Raw genomic sequence first — 21,457 nt, 5'->3', positions numbered from 1 at the left:
ACCCTCAACTAAAACCCAGTGGAACCAATTGCCTTCAGAAGTCACCTAATTAGTAAATAGAGTCCACCTGTGTGTAATTTAATCTCAGGATAAATACAGCTGTTCTGTGAAGCCCTCAGAAGTTTGTTAGAGAACATTAGTGAACAAACAGCATCATGAAGACCAAAGAACACACCAGACAGGTCAGGGATAAACTTGTGGAGAAGTTTAAAGCAGGGTTAGGTTATAAATTAATATCCCAAGCCTTGAACATCTCATGGAGCACTGTACAATCCATCATCCGGAAATGGAAAGAGTATGGCACAACTGCAAACCTACCAAGACATGGCTGTCCACCTAAACTGACAGGCCGTGCAAGGAGAGCATTAATCAGAGAAGCAGCCAAGAGGCCCATGGTAACTCTGGAGGAGCTGCAGAGATCCACAGCTCAGGTGGGAGAATCTGTCCACAGGACAACTATTAGTCGTGCACTCCACAAATCTGGCCTTTATGGAAGAGTGGCAAGAAGAAAGCCATTGTTGAAAGAAAGCCATAAGAAGTCCTGTTTTTCAGTTAGCGACAAGCCATGTGGGGGACACAGCAAGCATGTGGAAGAAGGTGCTCTGGTCAGATGAGACCAAAATTGAACTTTTTGGCCTAAATGCAAAACGGTATGTGTGGCGGAAACCTAACACTGCACATTACCCTGAACACACCAAACATGGTGGTGGCAGCATCATGTTGTGGGGATGCTTTTCTTCAGCAGGGACAGGGAAGCTGGTCAGAGTTAATGGGAAGATGAATGGAACCAAATACAGGGCAATCTTAGATGAAAACCTGTTAGAGTCTGCAAAAAACTTGAGATTGGGGCGGAGGTTCACCTTCCAGCAAGACAACGACCCTAAGCATACAGCCAGAGCTACAATGGAATGGTTTAGATCAAAGCATATTCATGTGTTGGAATGGCCCAGTCAAAGTCCAGACCTAAATCCAATTGAGAATCTGTGGCGAGACTTGAAAATTGCTGTTCACAGATGCTCTCCATCCAATCTGACTGAGCTTGAGCTATTTTGCAAATAAGAATGGGCAAAAATTTCACTCTCTAGATGTGCAAAGCTGGTAGAGACATACCCCAAACGACTTGCAGCTATAATTGCAGCGAAAGGTGGTTCTACAAAGTATTGACTCAGGGGGGCTGAATACAAATGCACGCCACACTTTTCAGATATTTCTTTGTAAAAAATGCTGGACACAATTTATCATTTTCCTTCCACTTCACAATTATGTGCCACTTTGTGTTGGTTTATTACATAAAATCCCAATAAAATACATTTTTGTTTGTGGTTTTAACATGTCAAAATGTGGAAAAGTTCAGTGGGTATGAATACTTTTGCAAGGCACTGTAAATAAAGTACCAACTGGACACATATATTGGCTAATGTCAATCTCAATATGGCCAAATATCAGCGTATAATTGGAAGGTTGCCAGGAAGATTTACGTCAGAATTCAGAGATTATGTGAATCAGTTTAAAGTTACATGTAAAAGAGTGCTGTTCCAATCAATCTGATAGTTCAGCTTTGTTTATAGTTCATAACAAATGTTGGTGCAAGCTTGGCAGTTAATAAGTTGTGCTTTAAACATGAATGGCATCTGGGAGAACAGCAATGACAAGTAAATGCTGGACAATTCAAGCTGTGTTGGAAATAATATATAAAGCCTATGTTTAGGTGAGTATGTGTGAACAATGTATATCCATTTTCAAAACAGTTTTGAGAACCAGGAAAGAGCAACACCAGCTGCTTTAGGGATGAAGCCTGGCAAGAACAAAGTCGCTGCAGTGCCGATACCATCCACAACCTTGCTCAACGTGGAGGGTTGGGACGTCTCCTGTTTATTCATGTCTGCTTTCAGGCTGTCAATCTCGCTCTGCATCCGGGCAGCCTCCTTCTTGAAGCCCTGCTCTAGAAGAGTTTCCTTCTCCTGCAACACAAACAGCACCTGAATAAATAATGTCTAATCCTAATCTTGACCATAAGCACATTCAGTAAACCTCAAAAACAGTTTGTAGAGCAATCTGTAAACTCAGAAAATACATCTAATCAAGCATGTCAAAAACATCTCCAAGTCAATCTGTTACAGAGAATCACCCATATTCTATATACTTAGCATATAAACATTTTATATATTCTACATTACTTCCTACATTTGTTTATTCTGTATGCATTTAAAGAGAGTATGACTTAAATTATACATTTGCTGCTAAATTTAATTATTTCTTTCTCTTATTCATTACAGTGCTTACAAGCAGCAATATATTGGTATTCCTAAACCATTCAATTGAATAATCCTCTAACTTTGAGCATTACACCTTTGTAATCAATTCAGGCCATTTTATTGAAAGAATGTTCACCTATTCAGAAATAGGCCACCAACAGTGATTACTTCAACTCACTGAGTTTCATCTGAGTTTGTGATGAAATTCATGCATTTCTTACATCGATTTGCATATCAAATTGTGATTGGTCTTTTCTTTAATTCTACTTACAAAAAGTTTTCCTTTAAGCACAACATTGAACATGTGAGAGTTTTTAGAGTGAGTGTCCTTTTTACCCTCAGTTTGGCTTCCAGGACTCGTTCATTGTCTCTCCTCATTCTCTCGTGCTCTCTCTCCATCTGATGAATGATCTGATTCACATGCTCATCATGGGTTCTCTGCATGTCTTTATATGCCTGCTCCTGTAACCGGTTCTGTTCCTCTAGGCCTCTTTGTCGCTGCTCTAAGATCTCATTCTTTAATCTCTGCACTGTATAATAGAGAATGAGGAAGTTTAGTCTGCACACCCATTCTGACTATACACACAGGCCTACACAAGAGAAGTATATAGTAATGAAAGTGTGAGCTACTCCAGCAATAAGTTAATGACAAAATCTGTTTGTTACTGTTATTTGCTCTGGTTGAAGTCAGTGCATAATCTTGTGTATCACTGACAGCCTTGATTGACAAAGTATGCAGATGATTTGAACTGTACCCTCTTTTTCCTGTTCTGCTGCACTGAGAGATTGGTCAGCTTGTAGAATCATATTTCCAATCTCTGACTTTGCTTTCAAATACATACTCAACACTTCCTCACACTGTAGAAAAAAAAAAACCACACATTTATAATCATTCAAAATATCCGTTTCTTAAAAATGGGAGTGCTGTTTTGATAGCAACAAATCATACTGAAAGGAATAGTTCACCCAAATATATAAACCATTAACATGGTGTTTTTTTGTTTTGTTTTGTTTTTTGCACCCTATTTCAGGTTTGACAGGTCTGCTACATTCTTCAAAATTTCTAATTTTATGCTTCAATGACAATAACTAAGGCAAACAAACTTAGAACAACCTGAGAGTGAGTAGATGATTTTTCATGTTTCAGTTTTATGACTGTTGGCTGTTGTCATGTTATCTTTAATCTTTATCAGCATCAAGGATGTTTATCAGTGCTGTTACATGCTGTTGTGACCATCCAGAACAATGATGCACAAGCAAAGCATGCATGCTGTTCTGTACCATTATTTGTGTCTGTGTTCTTGCTCTGTATTCATTGGCCAGCTGTGCGAGCATGTCTCTGTACTGTCGGTATCCTCCAGTTTTCAGGTATAATCCATCAGAAATGCCTTTTTCCAGTGTATCGAACACCTCACGCAAAACCTCCTCACACTGCATGAGAGACGCTTCATGATTCTGCTGGCACATGTCTTGATATTCATTATGAATCTTCCCCTAAATTATGAGAAGCAATGAGAGCGAGAGAGAGAGAGAGAGAGAGAGAGAGAGAGAGAGAGAGAGAGTGAGAGAAAAAAATGTTTATACTTTTATTTGAGATAAAGGGAATATTGCACATTGATTGAATCTCCATCATTTGAATCTGTGCACATATTCACTATATTAAATAAGTGTAGCACTGCGAATGAATACTGTAATGTCCTAGGTGGTCTATTTCTGGTAGGTCTTCAAAGTACACAAGATTTAAATCTTCTAAACTTTAAGTATAAAATTTGCTCAAATGATGAAAAAGAAAATGTAGCTGCTTTGCCATTTACAAAATTGTAGTTTAAAGGGGTGGTTCATTGCGATTTCATTTTTTTAACTTTAGTTAGTGTGTAACGTTGCTGTTTGAGCATAAACAACATCTACAAAGTTACAGCACTGAAAGTTCAATGCAAACGGAGACATTTTCTTTTAAAGAATTTAATGGCTGTGTCCGAAATCGCCCCCTATACCCTTAAATATTTGAGGGGACAGCCATTTGTAGTGGTGTCCGAAACCATAGTAGACAATGTGGAGTGCACTCATTCAATCCCACAATGCACCGCAATAACGAGTGTAGAACCGATGCACGCTCAACGGCTAGAGAATACCCATAATGCACTGTGAGAATTGCGCGCTGAATGAATTTCCGCACCTCGCCAGGAGATGGCGCCCGCAGCTGAATCAATCATCCATTCATTTTCCAAACCGCGCTGGTCCAGCATTATCATACAGGTATAAATTCCTTTTTACTTAATCATTAAATCGTTTAAAAGGTTTGAATATGCTAGTTCAACATACATATTCATTACTACTGGAGCTCACAGTTTGCTACATTTCAAAAGATTATTAAACAGCAGCACAAACTATGTGAAATCGGCAGCCCTTCCGGTTCACTCAGTGTCCGAATTCACTCACTCGTTTCATTCACTCCTTCAAGTGGACTATATTAGTGGAGTAATGTAGGGAATAGTGAATGAGGGTACAGGGGGCGATTTCGAACACAGCAACTCTTTAAGGACTACAACAAACGGCTGGTAGGGACTACAATAAGCTTCTTCCTGGGTTGGTGACATCACTAACCCTATAATTTACATAAACTGCCCCCGAGAACACGCAACCAAGGGGGTGAGGCCATGTTACTGCATTACAGTATGTAACACAAATATAATAGCCTGTCATAAAAGCAAGATGACAAAATGACAAGTTATAACCGTAATTAAACTAAACTATACCTGTACTATCTTCATGCAGCATATATTCTCTGGCTCTGTAGGCATCTTACAACAGTTCCCACACGACCGATTTATAGATTATCATGACAGAATATGCTAATCAATGATTTTAAGATATCCCACATCAGCTACATAAATTAATCAACTAACCGTTCAGAAGCATCCTGTTGCATTCAAAATGTTGTCACTTCTTGAGTCTCTCCATCATTGTCTGACTCCATTTTGAACATAAAAGGCTGAACAGTTTCTGACATTTTTAGTGAGTCTGTGTGAGGTAATGTGAGGCGCTGCCTAGTGCTAACAGGAGCTCCTGAAACTCCGCCCCATTTTGAGAGCAGCAGCTCATTTGCATTTAAAGGGACACAGACAAAAACGAAACGTTTTTGCTCACCCTCAAAAAGTGACAAATTTAACATGCTATAAAATATGATCTGTTTTGTATTTTTAGCTAAAACTTCACATACACACTCTGGGGACATCAGAGACTTATTTTACATCTTGTAAAAGTGGCATTATACCACCCCTTTAAAATACAATATTTACAAAAGAATATATATATAATATATATGTATACACACACACACTGTAAAATAACTGATGAAAGGGTAAAAAAAAAAATTCTATGGTAATCCACATTAAGGAGCTTCACTTGTATTAAACAACATGGAATTTTCTTTAAATTAAATGTATGAAAAGTTAGCTAAATCTAGCTAAATGCTAATGCTTATATGCAAATGCAAACAGTACACAACAAGAATTAAATTTTACCATGAGCTCTTGTTGGTAGATCTGGTCATTGTCATTGAAGGACATGGCGATGAAAACTTCAGTGGCCTTCTTCTCTGCGACTGTGTGGATGTTGGACAGATCTTCAGGGTCCATAGGAAGCTGAGCCATGCTGAGCATCTCGGTCATGTAGGACTCCAGGGCCTGTTCCACTGCATGGACATTCTGGATCTTAGCCAGAGACACGACTGCATTCTCCAGACATGGAACCTTCCCACTGCGGATCGCCTCTATGTAAACCTCAGCAAGATTCCCCAGGGCTGTCAGGAAACACAACTCCATAGTTCAGTCAGTCATTTGTATTCGTTTTATTATACACAGTCCATTGGTCATTGGTTCTCAAAAGAGATTCAAAACCTTTATAAATTTGTTCTCTACAAGGGTTTCTAATGCGGTACACACCTGTTCCAGTAATAGTACGGCCTCCGCTGACGACTTTTGGCTCTGCATTGTCATAAATGTAACGGCAAAAAGTTTTTGCCTGCTCAAGGAACTCTGGATCCAGATCGTTCTCTTCCAGTTCCTCCATTCTTCTCATGTTTTGCGTATTAGCCGGCCGAGGGAACACAAAGCACTTTCTCACCGCAAAGAAGTGACGCAGACATTGGCGGGGCAGGTTATACCGTTCAGTCTGAGCTGAGCTACCTAAAATAAGATAATTATTAGTACCATAATTATGGAATCATAATACAGTGCACAGCATAAATGAGTACACCCCCACTGAACAAATACAAAAGATGTATTTTCTTTTTGATCACTAATACAATTCGTGGAAAGATGGCAAAACTAAAATGTATTAAACATATACATAATAAAAACTGAGAAATATATTTCATTAATAGCCATAAAATAAGTAAATTAGCCAATTTTGTATAAATTAAGGATTGCAGAAATGAATACACTCCGAAGGACTCCGTTCAAGCACTTACCATTCAACTCACTTCCGTTGTTGCCGAAAATAAAACCATGAAAGAAAACATTTTGGACTTGCAATCGCGCAGCATGAGGGACAATTTAGTTTTTACAGGCATCCCGGAACAAACTCCAGACGACCCCGAAAAATCAGTCAAGGACTTCATGATAAAACAACTCAAATTACCAGCGGAAACAGTACAGAGCATCACCTTTCACCGTGTTCATTGTATCAGATCCAAAAACAACAACAGCCGACCACGAGCGATCATCGCAAAATTCGAACACTATAAACACAAAGAACTGGTTCAGAGGCAAGGCAGACCACTCAAAGGCACAAACTATGGACTCAATGAACAATATCCAAAGGACATTCTCGAACGCCGGAAACAACTCTTTCCAATCCGAAAACAAAAAATAAATGAAGGAAAAAAGGCAATCATTACAGTGGACAAATTATACATAGATGGACAACTATATCGCGATAAGGACATTACTCCCTGGCTTTTCTGAACACTTCACTTCTATTCCTGAGTCAATAACTGCCATAATCATAAACTGAACTAAACACACTCACTTCTTTCTTTCTTTCGTTAATCTATTAGATGTGCTCCTACTTTTGCACCTAGGTCTCGTGTCCCCCTTCCCATGTTCCACCATATGTTTGTATTTAATGGTTTCTGTTTTGTTGTTGCTGGTCTGCTGTGTATACTCTGTCAGTTGTGTTTCTGTATTTTTGTTAGTCTGCCAACAACATTGCATTGTTATGCACACACACATATACACTACTACACCCACTCGAGTACATACACTCACATGTATACATATACAGTACTAACAGGCCCACACATTAATGTACATTTGTCTATTTTTCACTAAAACATGTCATCTATCACCTTTGTAACCTGGAACGTTCGTGGATTTGGTTCTCAGACAAAGAAGGTCAAAGTTTTTAGTCATTTAAATAAACTACAAGCCGACATATGTCTCCTGCAAGAAATGCATTTATCAGAATCAGATTATAACAAAATTAAATCATCAAATTACAGTCATTTATTCTCTGCTCACTACAACACAAAACAAAGAGGAGTATGCATTCTAATAAATAAAAAAATCTCTTTTGTTCATAATACCACCATTACAGACCCTGAAGGACGTTTCATTATCATAAACATCTCCATTAATAATAGCCCAGTCACAATTGGCAACTTATATGGCCCAAACACAGATGACCCATCCTTTTTCCAGACCTTTTTCTCCTCAATTTCAAATTTTTCTAATTGTCCAGTCATAATTGCAGGTGATTTCATTACAGTTCTAGATCCAACAATAGACAGATGTAATAGTTTAGGCAATAAACGCATTTGGAAATCTGCAGAAACCATAAAACAGTTCATGAGTGATTTTGGTCTTGGCGATAGTTGGCGTCTACAGCATCCTAACAGTAAAGAATACTCATTTTTCTCACCGGTACACCACTCATATTCCCACATTGACTTCTTTCTCACCAGTAATTCTATCATATCAAATATTTCTGAATTAAAATGGAACACAACTAGTCAACATAAACCCACTACCAGATGGCGATTTAACACATCTCTTCTGAAAGACCATGATTTTGACAGTTATTTCAAAAGAGAGTGGGCATGCTTTCTAGAGATGAATGACTCCCCGGAAACATCTCCATCTCTTCTGTGGGAAACAGGGAAAGCCGGTACTAAGAGGAAAAATAATTTCATTCTCCGTTTACAAAAAAAGGAAAGAAAAAGATCAACAAGTAGAATTGGAACAAAAAATTAAACAACTAGAAGACATTAACATAAATAACCCAACAGAAGAAACACAGGATTCATTAAGAAAATATAAACTCAAATTGAATGAATTAATCAATAAACATACACAATTCCTCATTCATAGGCTAAGACAAGAAAACTTTCATCATAGTAACAAATCTGGTAAATATTTGGCAAATCAAATCAAACAAAATAAGGAAAACGCTACAATACCACTGATTACAGACACAGCAGGGAAATCCACCAACTCACCAGAAGAAATAAATCAAATCTTTCAAAATTTTTACAGTAAATTATATTCCTCCAATAAAGACCCAGATCAGAAAGACATTGACTCATTTCTCAACAATATCAACTTACCTCAACTCAGTAAACATCAAATAAATACTCTGGAATCTCCCTTATCAGAACATGAACTTTTTAATGCCCTCAAACTCATGCCAAACAATAAAGCACCAGGCCCCCACGGATTCCCTGCTGAGTTCTACAAACACTTTTGGTCCATTTTATCACCACTCTTCATCCGTATGATTACTGAATTAAAACAAAAATCAAAACTCCCAGATAATATGAGCACAGCCACAATTTCACTCCTTCTTAAACCAAATAAAGACCCAACATTACCGTCAAGTTATCGTCCGATTTCCCTAATTAATGTAGACATTAAAATCATAGCCAAAGCACTAGCACATAGAATAGAAAAAGTCACACCATTTATAATCCATCCAGATCAAACCGGTTTCATCAAAGGTAGACTTTCATCCAACAACACACACAGACTTTTTAACTTAATGCATTATTCATCAACTCAGAAAACCAAAACCATCATAGTTACTCTCGATGCAGAAAAAGCTTTTGATAGGGTCAATTGGAAATTCCTGTTTTCCACATTAGAGAGGTTTGGTTTTGGGGAGTCATTCATTAATTGGATCAAAATTCTGTATACATCACCTTCAGCCACTGTCATCACCAATGGACTAACATCACATATCTTCACACTGCAACGGGGGACTAGACAAGGATGCCCACTCTCCCCTTCATTATTTACCATTTTCACTGAGCCACTAGCAGCAGCTATCCGTCAAAACAGCTACATTAAAGGAATTCAAACACTAAACATGCACCACAAAATTAGTCTTTGCGCTGATGATATATTACTATATTTACAAGACCCCTCATCATCATTACAAGAAACGATTAAACTCATTGATTCATTCTCAAATATCTCTGAATACTCGATCAACTGGAGTAAATCTGCCATACTCTCATTACATTCCAACAGCTTGGATGTGGCATCCCAGACACCACCTATTCCTTTGTGCACCAACTATATCACATACTTAGGTATTAATGTTTCCCCCAGGCTGTCAGAGCTGTTTGGACTCAACTTTACTCCATTACTTAAAACAATAAATGATGACCTTCATCGCTGGATGAATTTACCACTATCCATTATGGGCAGAATATCAGTAATAAAAATGACTATACTCCCTAAATTAAACTATTTATTTACAATGACTCCAGCACTACCCACCCTCACCTGGTTTAAATCACTAGATTCAATCGTCACTAAATTCTATTGGAAAAATAAGACCCCAAGAATTAAATTAACTACACTACAGAAACCAAAAACACAAGGAGGACTGGAAGCACCACATTTCTACCACTACTTTTTGGCCAATCAGCTCCAAAATATATACAAATGGATTCACCCAAACCCATCAGAAAGCACATGGCAAGATGTTGAACAGTCAATTTGTAAAGACATTAACATTTCAGAATTACCTTTCTATAATCAGACAATCAAAAAGCATCACTGTTTTAAAACACCAACAATAGCCGCAGCACTGACAGCCTGGTGGAAATTTCATCAAATCACGAACACCCCTCTTGCACCATCTAAATACACCCCGATCTGGAATAACCCAGATTTTATAGTTAACAAGAAGCCACTCAGCTTACGCACATGGGCAAATAAGGGCATCACACAACTTCAACACATCCTGCTTAATAACAACTTGGCACCATTTTCCCACTTGGTCCAGAAATACGGCATTGGGAGTAATTGTTTTTTGGAATATTTACAAATCAAATCATCTATTCAATCAAAAATCGACACTCAGACAATTAATCTAGACCTTCCCCCTCCAATCTCAGAGCTAATTAATATAACCTCCCCAAAAAAACTACTCTCCAAAATATATAAAATAATATCCAAATCAGACAATACATTAAGCCTACCCAATGCAAAATGGGAATCAGACTTATCCATTGCTCCCAATGCCGCTTTCTGGACACAAATCTGTAAAAATATCTACTTCATGACAAAAAAAACGCCAACTTACAACTTATACAGTATAAAGTACTTCATAGATTTCACCTACCTGGACGGAAATTATTTAAAATGGGTTTTTCTTCAGAAACATGCTCACATTGCACACAAAACACTCCAGACACCTATTTACACGCTATTTGGGATTGCACCTCAGTTAAAAATTTCTGGGAAAACGTTACTGACTCACTATCCAACCTTATGGGATGTCACATCCCGCTGTCTCCCTCCCTCTGTATATTAGGTGACATATCCATAATCAATTTAAACAGTACAAACAGTCAATTACTTCTAGTGGCTCTAACTATCGCCAAGAAAACTATCCTCATGAACTGGAAATCAAGGAACACCATACACATTACAACTTGGAAAAATTTACTAATAGAGTACATCTCCATGGAAAACTTGTCTACCTCCACTCAAAATAATACATCAGAATTACACCCTTCTTGGTCATCTCTCTTTAACTTCCTACAGTCATGAATCCACTGACCTTCTTTGTCTGAAGCCATCCTCAATGGTACACCATCAATATTCACACATGATTGGGGGGAGGGGGGTCAGGAAGAGGTAGCAACACCGACTAATATCAAATATAAATAAAATAGTTATAAGATTATATTTAAATCTCTCTCTCTCTCTGTCTCTCTCTCTCTTTTTTTTTTTTTTGCTGTTTCTGGACCCTGGTTGTCTGTGGCATACTAGTCCCTGACATGTGCGGTTTTGATTAGTTGTGGGTGGGTGTGATGTGGGGCCGGGGGCCTTAGGCCTTAGGCTTTCGCCCTCCAGCTTTGTACTTTCACCTGGGATTTCTTGTTTCTGGCTGGCTCAGCACTTGTCTCGCTGTTTTAATGCTTCACATATTAGATGAGGTGCACACACACATTCATTTGGAGCATAAAATAAGTTTAAAGCAGGAAAGGGAAAAAGAAAAAAAAAAGAGAGGAAAAAAAAAATGCACACACATAGGGTAAGTGTGGTGTGGGCGTGGCGGCCTGGGCTTTGCACTGGGCTGGTTCCATGCTGCACGCCATGCTTTTTTAATGCATTATATACTAGTTGTCACATACATATCATGAGTATAACAATGAAAGCAGCCATATTTATTAAAAAAAAAAAAACCACACAGACAGGGTAAGCGTGGCATGTGTAGGACGGCTGGGGATGGGTATGGACCCTCGGCCCCGCAGCACTGCACCTTGATAGCCCGTTGCAACATGACGCTGACGGGGGTCTATCCTATGCCATGGCCATGAGGGGAATAGAGGCAGCTTTATAATATCTTATTATTAATAGCTGTATCAATATATTACCATTATTAATACTATTATTATTATTATTATTATTATTACTATTATTATTATTATTAATATTATTATTATTATTATTATCACTGCCATTGCAACTACTACTATTATCATTACTATTAATGGCTGTATCAATATTACCATTATTAATATTATTATCATTATTGCTATTACTGTTATCTTTATTTTTCCTCTTCCTGATCCTTTAACCTCCCCCTCATTCCGGATGAAATGAGTATATTTGTTAATGTTTATCATTACTACTACTGCTAATACTATTATTACTATTTGTCATTTCTTATTAATTGGATTTATCATTATTATTATTATTATTATTATTATTATTATTATTGTTGTTGTTGTTGTTGTTGTTATTATTATTATTATTAATACTGCTATTACTGTTGCTATTGTCACCTTCCTCGTTTTTTGCGTGTGATACTATTATTATCTTCATCATTATTATTGTCAAATTTTTGTATTATTATTATTTATTTATTTATTTGTTTATTTATTTATTTATTTTTTCCCTCTTTGATATATATTTTTTCTTAACTTTGGTTATGTCTGTTGTACTTTCCTACATGCTCCTTTATTCATATATTTCCACTCCCACACACACACACACACACATACCCAAATCATACTGGCTGTTATGTATGTTTTGTTGGTCTTTGTATTTTGCATTTAATTTCTTTTCTGTAAATATTGTAATTGTCTGTTTAAACAAGCTACAATTGGTACAAAATGCAGCTGCTAGAGTTCTTACCAGGTCAAGAAAATATGATCATATAACACCAATTTTATCATCTCTTCACTGGTTACCTATTAAGTTCCGTATCGATTATAAAGTACTGCTAATGACCTATAAGGCTCTAAATGGTTTAGCTCCTGTGTACTTAACCGATCTTTTATCGCCCTACAATCCTTCACGCTCTTTAAGATCACAAAACTCTGGACTTCTGGTTGTACCTAGGATAGCTAAGTCCTCTAAAGGAGGGAGAGTGTTTTCACATTTGGCTCCTAAACTCTGGAATAGCCTTCCTGATAATGTTCGGGGCTCAGACTCGCTCACCCAGTTTAAATCTAGATTAAAGACCCATCTCTTTAGCCAAGCATTCACATAATCCATCTCATATCAGATCAATTGCACATGACTATCTTTGCTTAATGTTATGAACAGCAGCTATGCTAATTATTCTCCATTTGCTTTTCTGTTTTACCTCGGGATGCCCGTCCCGAGGTGACTAGAGAGTACATCAGTTTCAGTTTGGATCCAGCCTCTTAAGAAGACCTCAGATGACTAAAACTTTGGAAGAGACGGCGCCAACTCCTGCGATGACTTCAGAAGATGCAACATCTGGATCAACACGCACATTCGCAAATTTCTATATATCCTAATTATTGTTAATATGTAATTCATTTTTCCAGGAGCTCTTTGCTTCTACCTTCAATTAAATTGCTAACAGTGATTGTATAATAATCGCCTAAATTATTACATTATTAGCTAACTGCAGTCTCCAAATTGTAATGTTGACATGCATTCTCTGTAAAGCTGCTTTGAAACGATATGTATTGTGAAAAGCGCTATACAAATAAATGTGAATTGAATTGAATCTGTTTGCATAATAAAAAAAAAAAAAAAGAAAAGAAATGAATACACCCTAGATTTAATTAAACAAATGTATAATGTTCTAGTAGTACAAGTTCATGAGTGTACAAGTTCGTGACAAATTGTCACATCTGTCCTGTTTAACTCCTGGATGATGAGCTCCTTAAATGCCCTGATCTTTAATGGGGAGTGTTGCTCAACTCGTCTCTACAGGCGCTCAAGAGTGTTAAGATTGAATACAATACATGTCCACAGAATGTTTTTTCACTTTGGGAGAATTCATATCCTCACTGTCATGTTGAAAAAATGCCCAACAATGCAGGGAATGAGGAAAGGGTAACAACTTCTGTTTCAAGTTTGTGTATTAAATTACAAAATTTGTCTATCAAAAAAATCCCTCATCACTAAATGAAAGCTTAAAATGAAGGCCTGATTATTTCAGGGGCCTTGTCACAAGTCCATTGTTTTTGAATTTCTTTGTTACTTTTGCTATATTTTCACGCTTAAAACAATTATTTAGTAATCCTCTTGTACCACTGTCCTCTTTTGTGCTAAGAAATAAGTCTTGTGACAGTTCTCTCCCAAGTGGTTCCATCGTTGTCAGCATTAAGTCTGAGAATGATTCAGTGGGCTATATAACACTTTTAATTGTCAAGAAATTACTTATCTTTAAATGTTTTGGTTCATCATACTTACCTGTTGATCAAACATTGCCTTAAACTTGCACCAGAAAAAAATTATTTTGTTTTATTTAGTAACTTTTAGGAGGGTGTACTCATTTTTGCTACACAACATTTTATCACCTTGATAAGAAAATCTTATTTTCCTGAATAATTTTGACATGCTTGTTTGGTAATTGATTAAGCAGACTTGCTGGAACATTATATCTGTAAAGAACCCTAACATGTCTTCTAAGTAATTGAGTAATTGCGGACTTTCAGAAGTTTCAGAGAGGGTGTACTCATTTATGCTGTGCACTGTATATACTCTATATATTGTGGGTGCTTCTCAAACGGAAGTCTGTGTCCTAGTAAAGCTGCATATCTCGGCTGCCACGTCATTATCACATCTCCATTTGAAGGATCCTTGGAAGGTAGCCTTTGTTTCGCATCCTTCATTCAGCTCATTTTTAAGGATGTATTAAGTGTATCCTTCGGGTCCTTCAATCACCCACAATCCTTAGTTTGTCTGAGATCATTGTGAAATGTAAGACAAAAACTATGTTTTTGGAGATTAAGGCTTACATGTTATCTTTTGTTTTGGTGTAAAAATTAATCACTTCACAATAAACAGACAATAATGTAAGTCACTGGGAGACCACAGATGGTTGTCATTCACTAGAAAGCCAGTTAATATTGAGATTTTTAATACAAAGTATTTTTCCAAAATTAAGTTTTAATAGTATTTCGTGCCGTGACTGTGGGGACGGGAACATGTGTGATGTAGCCATGTGCACTTACTAGACCGTTTCATTCTAGCATTTAATGCTGAGGAGGACACTAGCCTACAAGCCTTTAAAGAACTGGACTAGGAAGGCAATGACTTTGCAGGTGTCACGAATGTGGCTCCCTCGGCCCTTCCTCCGGACCACCGGAGGGAGCCATCACCGGAATACTGATCAGTTCTCATTCGGACTACGTTTCCCATGGGCCCTCATTCCTGGGACTGATTGCACACACACCTGCACCGCATCACACTCACACTATTTAAGACACACACACACACTCACACATTGCGAAGTCTTGATTTGCCTTGGTGATCATTTCTGAGCATTTTTCTGTGGACTGTTTACCTGTTATCGATTGGACTGTTTATTCCCTGCGACCCTTTGCTGCCTACCCTGATCTTTGCCTGTTTCCTGGACTGTGATTGTTTTGCTGCCTGCCCTGATCCTTGCCTGTACCCTGATTCTGTTTGTCTGCCGCCTGCCTCGACCATTGCCTGTCACTGTTTATGCCTCTGCCTTTGCCCTGTCTATTCTGTAAGTCCTTTTAATAAAATAGCTGCAAATGGATCCACATTCTGTTGACCCATCATTACAGCAGGCAGCATTTGTGCACAAAGGCACCTTACGAAACTGATTTCAGACAGAATTTTGAGGCAGCGTAACGGTTTATTGATCTACAGCAAAATAGAGCCATTTTTGGTGAGAACTAAGCAAATATTTTTTTACTAATTACTAATTTCTCGCTAGAAATGATATCAAAAGTGGAAAACGTTGGTCAAAAACATACATTTACACACAAACTGACCGCCAACCACAGCTTTCAGATGCCATCTTTATTTTTTAGCTCAGCTGTCACAGAATGGAAAGCACAGGATTGTGGGATATCAAAGACAGCGAAGGATACATCTATGCTGCCTTCAAAAATCGATCAGGTTCAAGAGACAGGAAGTGAAGCTATCTTTGGATTTGGACATGCCTTAATGCCTTCCTACCTTGGAAGGAAGGCATTAATCCTATTCCTTCCTTCCTTCCTAGGAATAGGATCAAGACTTCCATTTGAGACGCACCCTATATCAGTGATTATTCTTTCTCAACCTTGTTCCTGGAGGCACACCAACACATTTTCAAACTCTTCCTAATCACACACACCTGATTTAACTCAACTCATTAGTAGAGACTTCAAGACCAGTAATATATAGGTCAGATTACAAAGCAATCCAAAATGTGCACTGTTAGTGTGCCTCCAGGAACAGGGTTGGAAAACACTGTGTTATATTATGAGTGCCAATTTAAGCTCAGCCAGAAGAATGATTTTGGAGATTTTTTTTTTTGGAAAACTTGTTTGGAGACAGTCATTATGACTAGTATGTCACTAGCTGCACATTGTAGCCTTAAGACCATCATAGAATATTGTTCTAATTGGTCTAAAATGTTTTTGAAAGGGCAAAAATGGTCTGTGATGGTGTTTTTGCCTGTTAGTAAAAGAGTATGTAATGCTAACTCTTTTTCTCACCTGTTTTGAGTTTCAATGCACTCTCCAGATACTCGTCTGATGTTATTGGTTTATTCTTCATTTTCAGTTCCAGAGTGAAGTCACGAACAGCCCAGACAAACGATGGGAAAACACGCATGAAATCTGCCGACTGGTCCTCATCTCGACTTGCTTCTGCCTTCACACGAATGTTCTCCGTCAGCTCTGTAACGTAGCTATATTCAGCACTGTTCAGGAAGAATTACACTAATGCTATTTTCTATTTATTACAGTGGATGTGCATGTTTATTGTTTGTTTATTGTTCATGTGAGAAGGATACTGCAGTTTTTCCAGTGCCATGTTGTCAATGACCCCTAAGCTGTTGTACACTAGAGTGCTGCTGAGAAGAACAGCCAGACAGAAGATCCACGTGTCATGTTTCTCATCCCCCTGAAACATCAACAGTCTGTCAGCTACAGAATAAGTGGCCATTTATTTACCTTTAATAGCATTCAGACCATTCAGTTTAAAACTGATGTGTAAAATCCAAATAATTCTGTACAGTAAATTTTCTCATCTACATAATGGAAAGTGAAAGCACAAGACAAGGTAATGGTAAACTTTGTTACTATAGAGATAACGTTGCTATGGATGCAGTGTGGTCTTCCTCCTCACCTTCTCCACGTCACCAAGTCCCTCTGTGTCCAGCAGCACCAGAGTATGTCCTTTTTTATTAGGGTGAGGGACACACCACATCCAGATGCCTTTGGTCTTTGATTCAATAGTGCTGCCAAGAGCAAAACCTGAGACAATCACAATAACATAAGGATGTCCAAGATGAAAAACAAATCTTTTAAAAATCTAGTTGCCAATCCAGAATTCAGTAATATAATATCTGTATTCAAATTGGTTTTGTTTCTGAAAAACATACTATTTCAAAGAAAATGTTTAGATGATATCTGTTTGTGATGCCATTTCCTGTTTTGTGATTGTCACAAAATGGTTTCCTGCATAACAACCTCAAAAGTTTTCTGAATGAATAATATTTTCTCTATTTCTTGTTCTTGTTGAGAAATAATAATTAAACAAATTATGCCAAAAAAAAAAACAAAAAAAAAACTTTAGTTCCTCGACCACAACAGGGTCAAATTAACAGAGCAAGTTCATCGTCATTTCTTCATTCAACGCAGAAGATATTGATTACAACTTCAGCACCATCGGACTGAACCATCAAGAATTTCTCTCGAGACTGCATATCTGGACGCTCTTCAACAGCTAAGGCAATTGCAAGTATCATACATTTGAACACTAAACAGTGATTTAGTATTAAGTTGTGAACCCCTTTGTTAACAAAGGTGATTTATAGTGAGAAACTGACGGTTCTTTCAGCTTGTTCCCTGTTATGCTATGGTATCTTCACTCCCAATTTCTCATTTCCCCTTTATGTGTGATTTGTGTGTATGTGTTTGTTAGATTAGTTATGCGTTCGTGATTTAGTTAAATAAAACGATAACACTTTAGAATACTGATCCTTCATTAATGAATAACTACACAGGAACAAATGAGTAACGCATTACTAACACTCTAGTAACTTCTATTAACTAACAAGAAACTCTGATTAATGAATTAGTAAGTAATAGTGCTCAGTTGAAGGTGGTAGTTCACTATTAGCTAAACAGTAACTACTATTTTTTTCATACCTCCCAGAGCACTACTAAGGACTATAGTCCTTATATATATATATATGTGAATATAATTAATGTGAATAATGCATAATGTATAATTAATTCTAAAGTGAAGGTCATGGTAACCCACTAGTAATGACTGAAGTATTACTAATCCTTCAGAAGGAATTATTAATTATTTGGATCAGTATTCAAAAAGTATACAAAAACCTCAAAAGTTTACAATGACTTCAGTAGTTACTAGAGTTATCATGTTTCTCACTTTAGAATACTGATCCAAATAATTAGTAATTCCTTCTGAAGGATTTGGTAATACTTCAGTCATTACTAGTGGGTAACCATGACCTTTACTTTAGAATTAAGTATACATTATGCATTATTCACCTTAATTATGAACCTGTATATAGTAGTCCTTAGTAGTTCTCTGGGAGGTATGAAAAACAGTAGTTACTGATTAGCTAATAGTGAACTACCACCTTCAACTGAGCACTATTACTTACTAATTCATTAATCAGAGTTTGAGTTTATTGTTAGTTAATAGTATTTACTACAGTTTTAGTAATGCGTTACTCATTTGTTCCTGTGTAGTTATTCATTAATGAAGGATCAGTATTCTAAAAGTGTTACCAATAAAACTTTTGTGCACATTATTGTGAGTTGATTCTGATCTGCTTATAAAACTTATAAATCTTATAAATCAATGTCAATTTAACGATTATGATCACAGCTACATGCTAAGAAAGAGTTATTTTTCTGTGACCATGGAAAATATCCTTTCTGAAGAGTTGATAGATGATCAATAATGAGTATTCACTGGACGAACATATTAATTGATTGTAATATTAATTAAACTACATGAACATTCAATTAACTGATCCAAATATTTATAATTATAACGAGTTATGATTAATTATTCATATTTCCCTTTTGAGCTAATTTGCTACACTTTGAAAAAAGACTATTTATGGCACTCTGACAGGTATGTTCTATGCAATTGAGTTGATAGAAAAACACAAGATACATTTCTAGTTTCAACATTATTTGTTCTTTAGCTATTCCTCTTTAAAAGAAAAAAAAAAAGTATCAGTTGTATGTTGCAAAGTGACCCACATTTGGTTTTTGACCACTGAAAATGTGTACAATTTACCAATTTACTCATGGAGCCACATTAAGATCTCAATATCTCTGGGATTGAACCATTGAGGGCCTTTAAAATGAAGATACCAAAAGGAAAGTTTGTTAAGAACCAGAATCTAAAAGGATATTAAGATATTTAATTGCCTACTTCTTGAGTTATAGGCATGCAAACCTGACGCAAAAAAAAAACACAAGAAGTGCTTTTGCTATTTTTGAACTGCCACCATTGGCATAATGAAACAAAGTCAACAGATTTTACTAATAGACCTCCAATCTCTGTTTAACGATGCTTCCATCTTTCTAAAGTTATTTTTACACCCTCTAATTTGGCTCCAAATCTCAAGTGAAAATTGACGTTTGGAGCCCCCTCTACAAAATAGTGGATTAATACATCTGTAATTTAATATTTTGGCTTTCATCACTATTTATGTTTGTCTTTCTACATAAAAAAAAAACATTAACAAAATCAAAAATCTGAGCGGCGAAGTCTCTCACCGGACTGTTGTCCTGCCAGGCGGTTCATAATATAGGACTTCCCCGTACGGTAGAGTCCCACCACAGACACCACAACCACCGGCTCCTTGATCCCATCCAGAATGTCTTTAGCCTGTTTCTTAACACACAGCTTCCCATTTTCATCATTTTCAATAAGACACACCGGAGCGGACATTAACCCACCACACGCCATGACTCTGCGATAAAAACAAAACAAAATAAAGCACAAGAACAAAACAAAAATAAAAACAAAGCCCTTCTCGCGATTTCATACGTACACATAAAATATGATAAATAAAGATTAAACCATATACCTTATTGAAAGTGTGACAGAGCAAAGGACTGTTTGCCGTTAGCGATTTGTTTTTTTAACAGCAGAACGCGATACCGTTCATTTGTGCTGCACAAACTCGCCCGGCTCCTCCCGTTAATGAATTTGTTATTCTTTATGAGTCATAACCAGACACGCTCTCTTAGTGAATAACGATGCTGCAACGAGTGAAAGTGAAAGTATGCGCCACTAGGGTGGGTTCCAGGGTTGCAAGGTTTTCACAACAAAATCCGCCCAATTGCTCCTCAAACTAGCCAATCGCATTTCAGGGGGGTCCCATGGTAAAAATCGTGTTCCGGGGGGGCTCCCCTGGTAAAATTTGGGGCGAGTCATTCTACGAAACTTTTCTAAATTTTCATTAAGAACAAACTTTTTTTTTTAAACAAACCTACAACGAAAGATATGGTAATCCTCCAAAAACATATTTTCCCACCTCAGGCACAAAATCTTTATTAATATTATCCTTTTTATTCAGGCAAGGAACCCATTCTTGTACCACCCGTCACAGACAATATGTATGCCATTGGAATAGTAAAACAAGAAATACATTTTTAAATTGTTATTTAAGCACTTATATCATTTTTCTGTATTTGTCAGCGCATTTTCTTTCCTTATAGCAATAGTGAGTGAAAGAGATAATAAGTGTGTGAGCGATATAATGAGCGAGTGAGTGAGTGAATGAACCAAACAGTGTTGCCAAGTCTGTGGTTTTCCTGCGGAATTGGGCTACTTTTACACTGTTGCCGAGGGTTGAAGCGACCACAAATAACATGATATTTAGCCCTTGGAATGCAGATTTACCCCCCAGAACGTGATTTTTATAGGGGGACAGTTTGCGATGAAATTTACCACCAAATAAAACGTGACGGGGTGGTAAATTTCATCCCAAAATGTCTGCAAATCTCCCATGTGGTCAAGTTTCTCACCTAGCATACATGCATTCAATCTGAAATATAATTTTCTTTGTATTAATAATGTAAAAAAAAATAATAAAAAACATTTTCCCCTATCTATTTTGCGTGACGGGCCCTGCCTAACATGAAAAAGCAACAAATAAACAATGTAAAAAATTTTTACATAGTTGCCTGCTTTTGTTCTTGGTGGCTATAAGGCTCAAATGATGTCACTTCAGCTTTG

The 21,457-nt window shown here is 37.2% G+C and overlaps 2 protein-coding genes and 1 pseudogene across 3 annotated transcripts in view; 1 reads left to right on the top strand and 2 right to left on the bottom strand.

The window, feature by feature from the left end:
* The window catches only part of LOC127506397 (guanylate-binding protein 1-like), a 61,395-nt pseudogene that overhangs the window by 12,382 nt on the left and 27,556 nt on the right, over positions 1-21,457 (top strand).
* The window catches only part of LOC127506365 (guanylate-binding protein 1-like), a 61,087-nt gene that overhangs the window by 25,176 nt on the left and 14,454 nt on the right, over positions 1-21,457 (bottom strand). The window lies entirely within an intron of this gene.
* Positions 1,331-20,497, bottom strand: LOC127506389 (guanylate-binding protein 1-like). Its single transcript, XM_051882852.1, has 11 exons — positions 20,304-20,497; positions 19,990-20,186; positions 17,348-17,475; positions 17,013-17,122; positions 16,714-16,907; positions 6,200-6,442; positions 5,780-6,057; positions 3,537-3,749; positions 3,011-3,113; positions 2,592-2,785; positions 1,331-1,961 (listed from the first exon to the last, which is right to left on the bottom strand). Exons 2-11 carry the CDS (start codon positions 20,180-20,182, stop codon positions 1,740-1,742), a joined length of 1,878 nt encoding a protein of 625 aa, XP_051738812.1. The 5' UTR covers positions 20,183-20,186; positions 20,304-20,497; the 3' UTR covers positions 1,331-1,739.

The sequence above is a fragment of the Ctenopharyngodon idella genome, chromosome 2, assembly GCF_019924925.1.
Source record: "Ctenopharyngodon idella isolate HZGC_01 chromosome 2, HZGC01, whole genome shotgun sequence".
Lineage (NCBI taxonomy): Eukaryota > Metazoa > Chordata > Actinopteri > Cypriniformes > Xenocyprididae > Ctenopharyngodon > Ctenopharyngodon idella.
Note: the sequence above shows the minus strand (reverse complement) of the source record. Positions and strands in the feature narration are given on the sequence as shown.

Coding starts and splice junctions, on each gene's coding strand:
- LOC127506389 (XM_051882852.1), bottom strand. CDS start 20,182: ATGGCGTGTGGTGGGTTAATGTCCGCTCCGGTGTGTCTTATTGAAAAT. Junction 16,908..17,012: donor ATGGCACTGGAAAAACTGCA/GTATCCTTCTCA, acceptor TGCTGAATATAG/CTACGTTACAGAGCTGACGG. Junction 6,058..6,199: donor CCGTACTATTACTGGAACAG/GTGTGTACCGCA, acceptor GTTTCCTGACAG/CCCTGGGGAATCTTGCTGAG.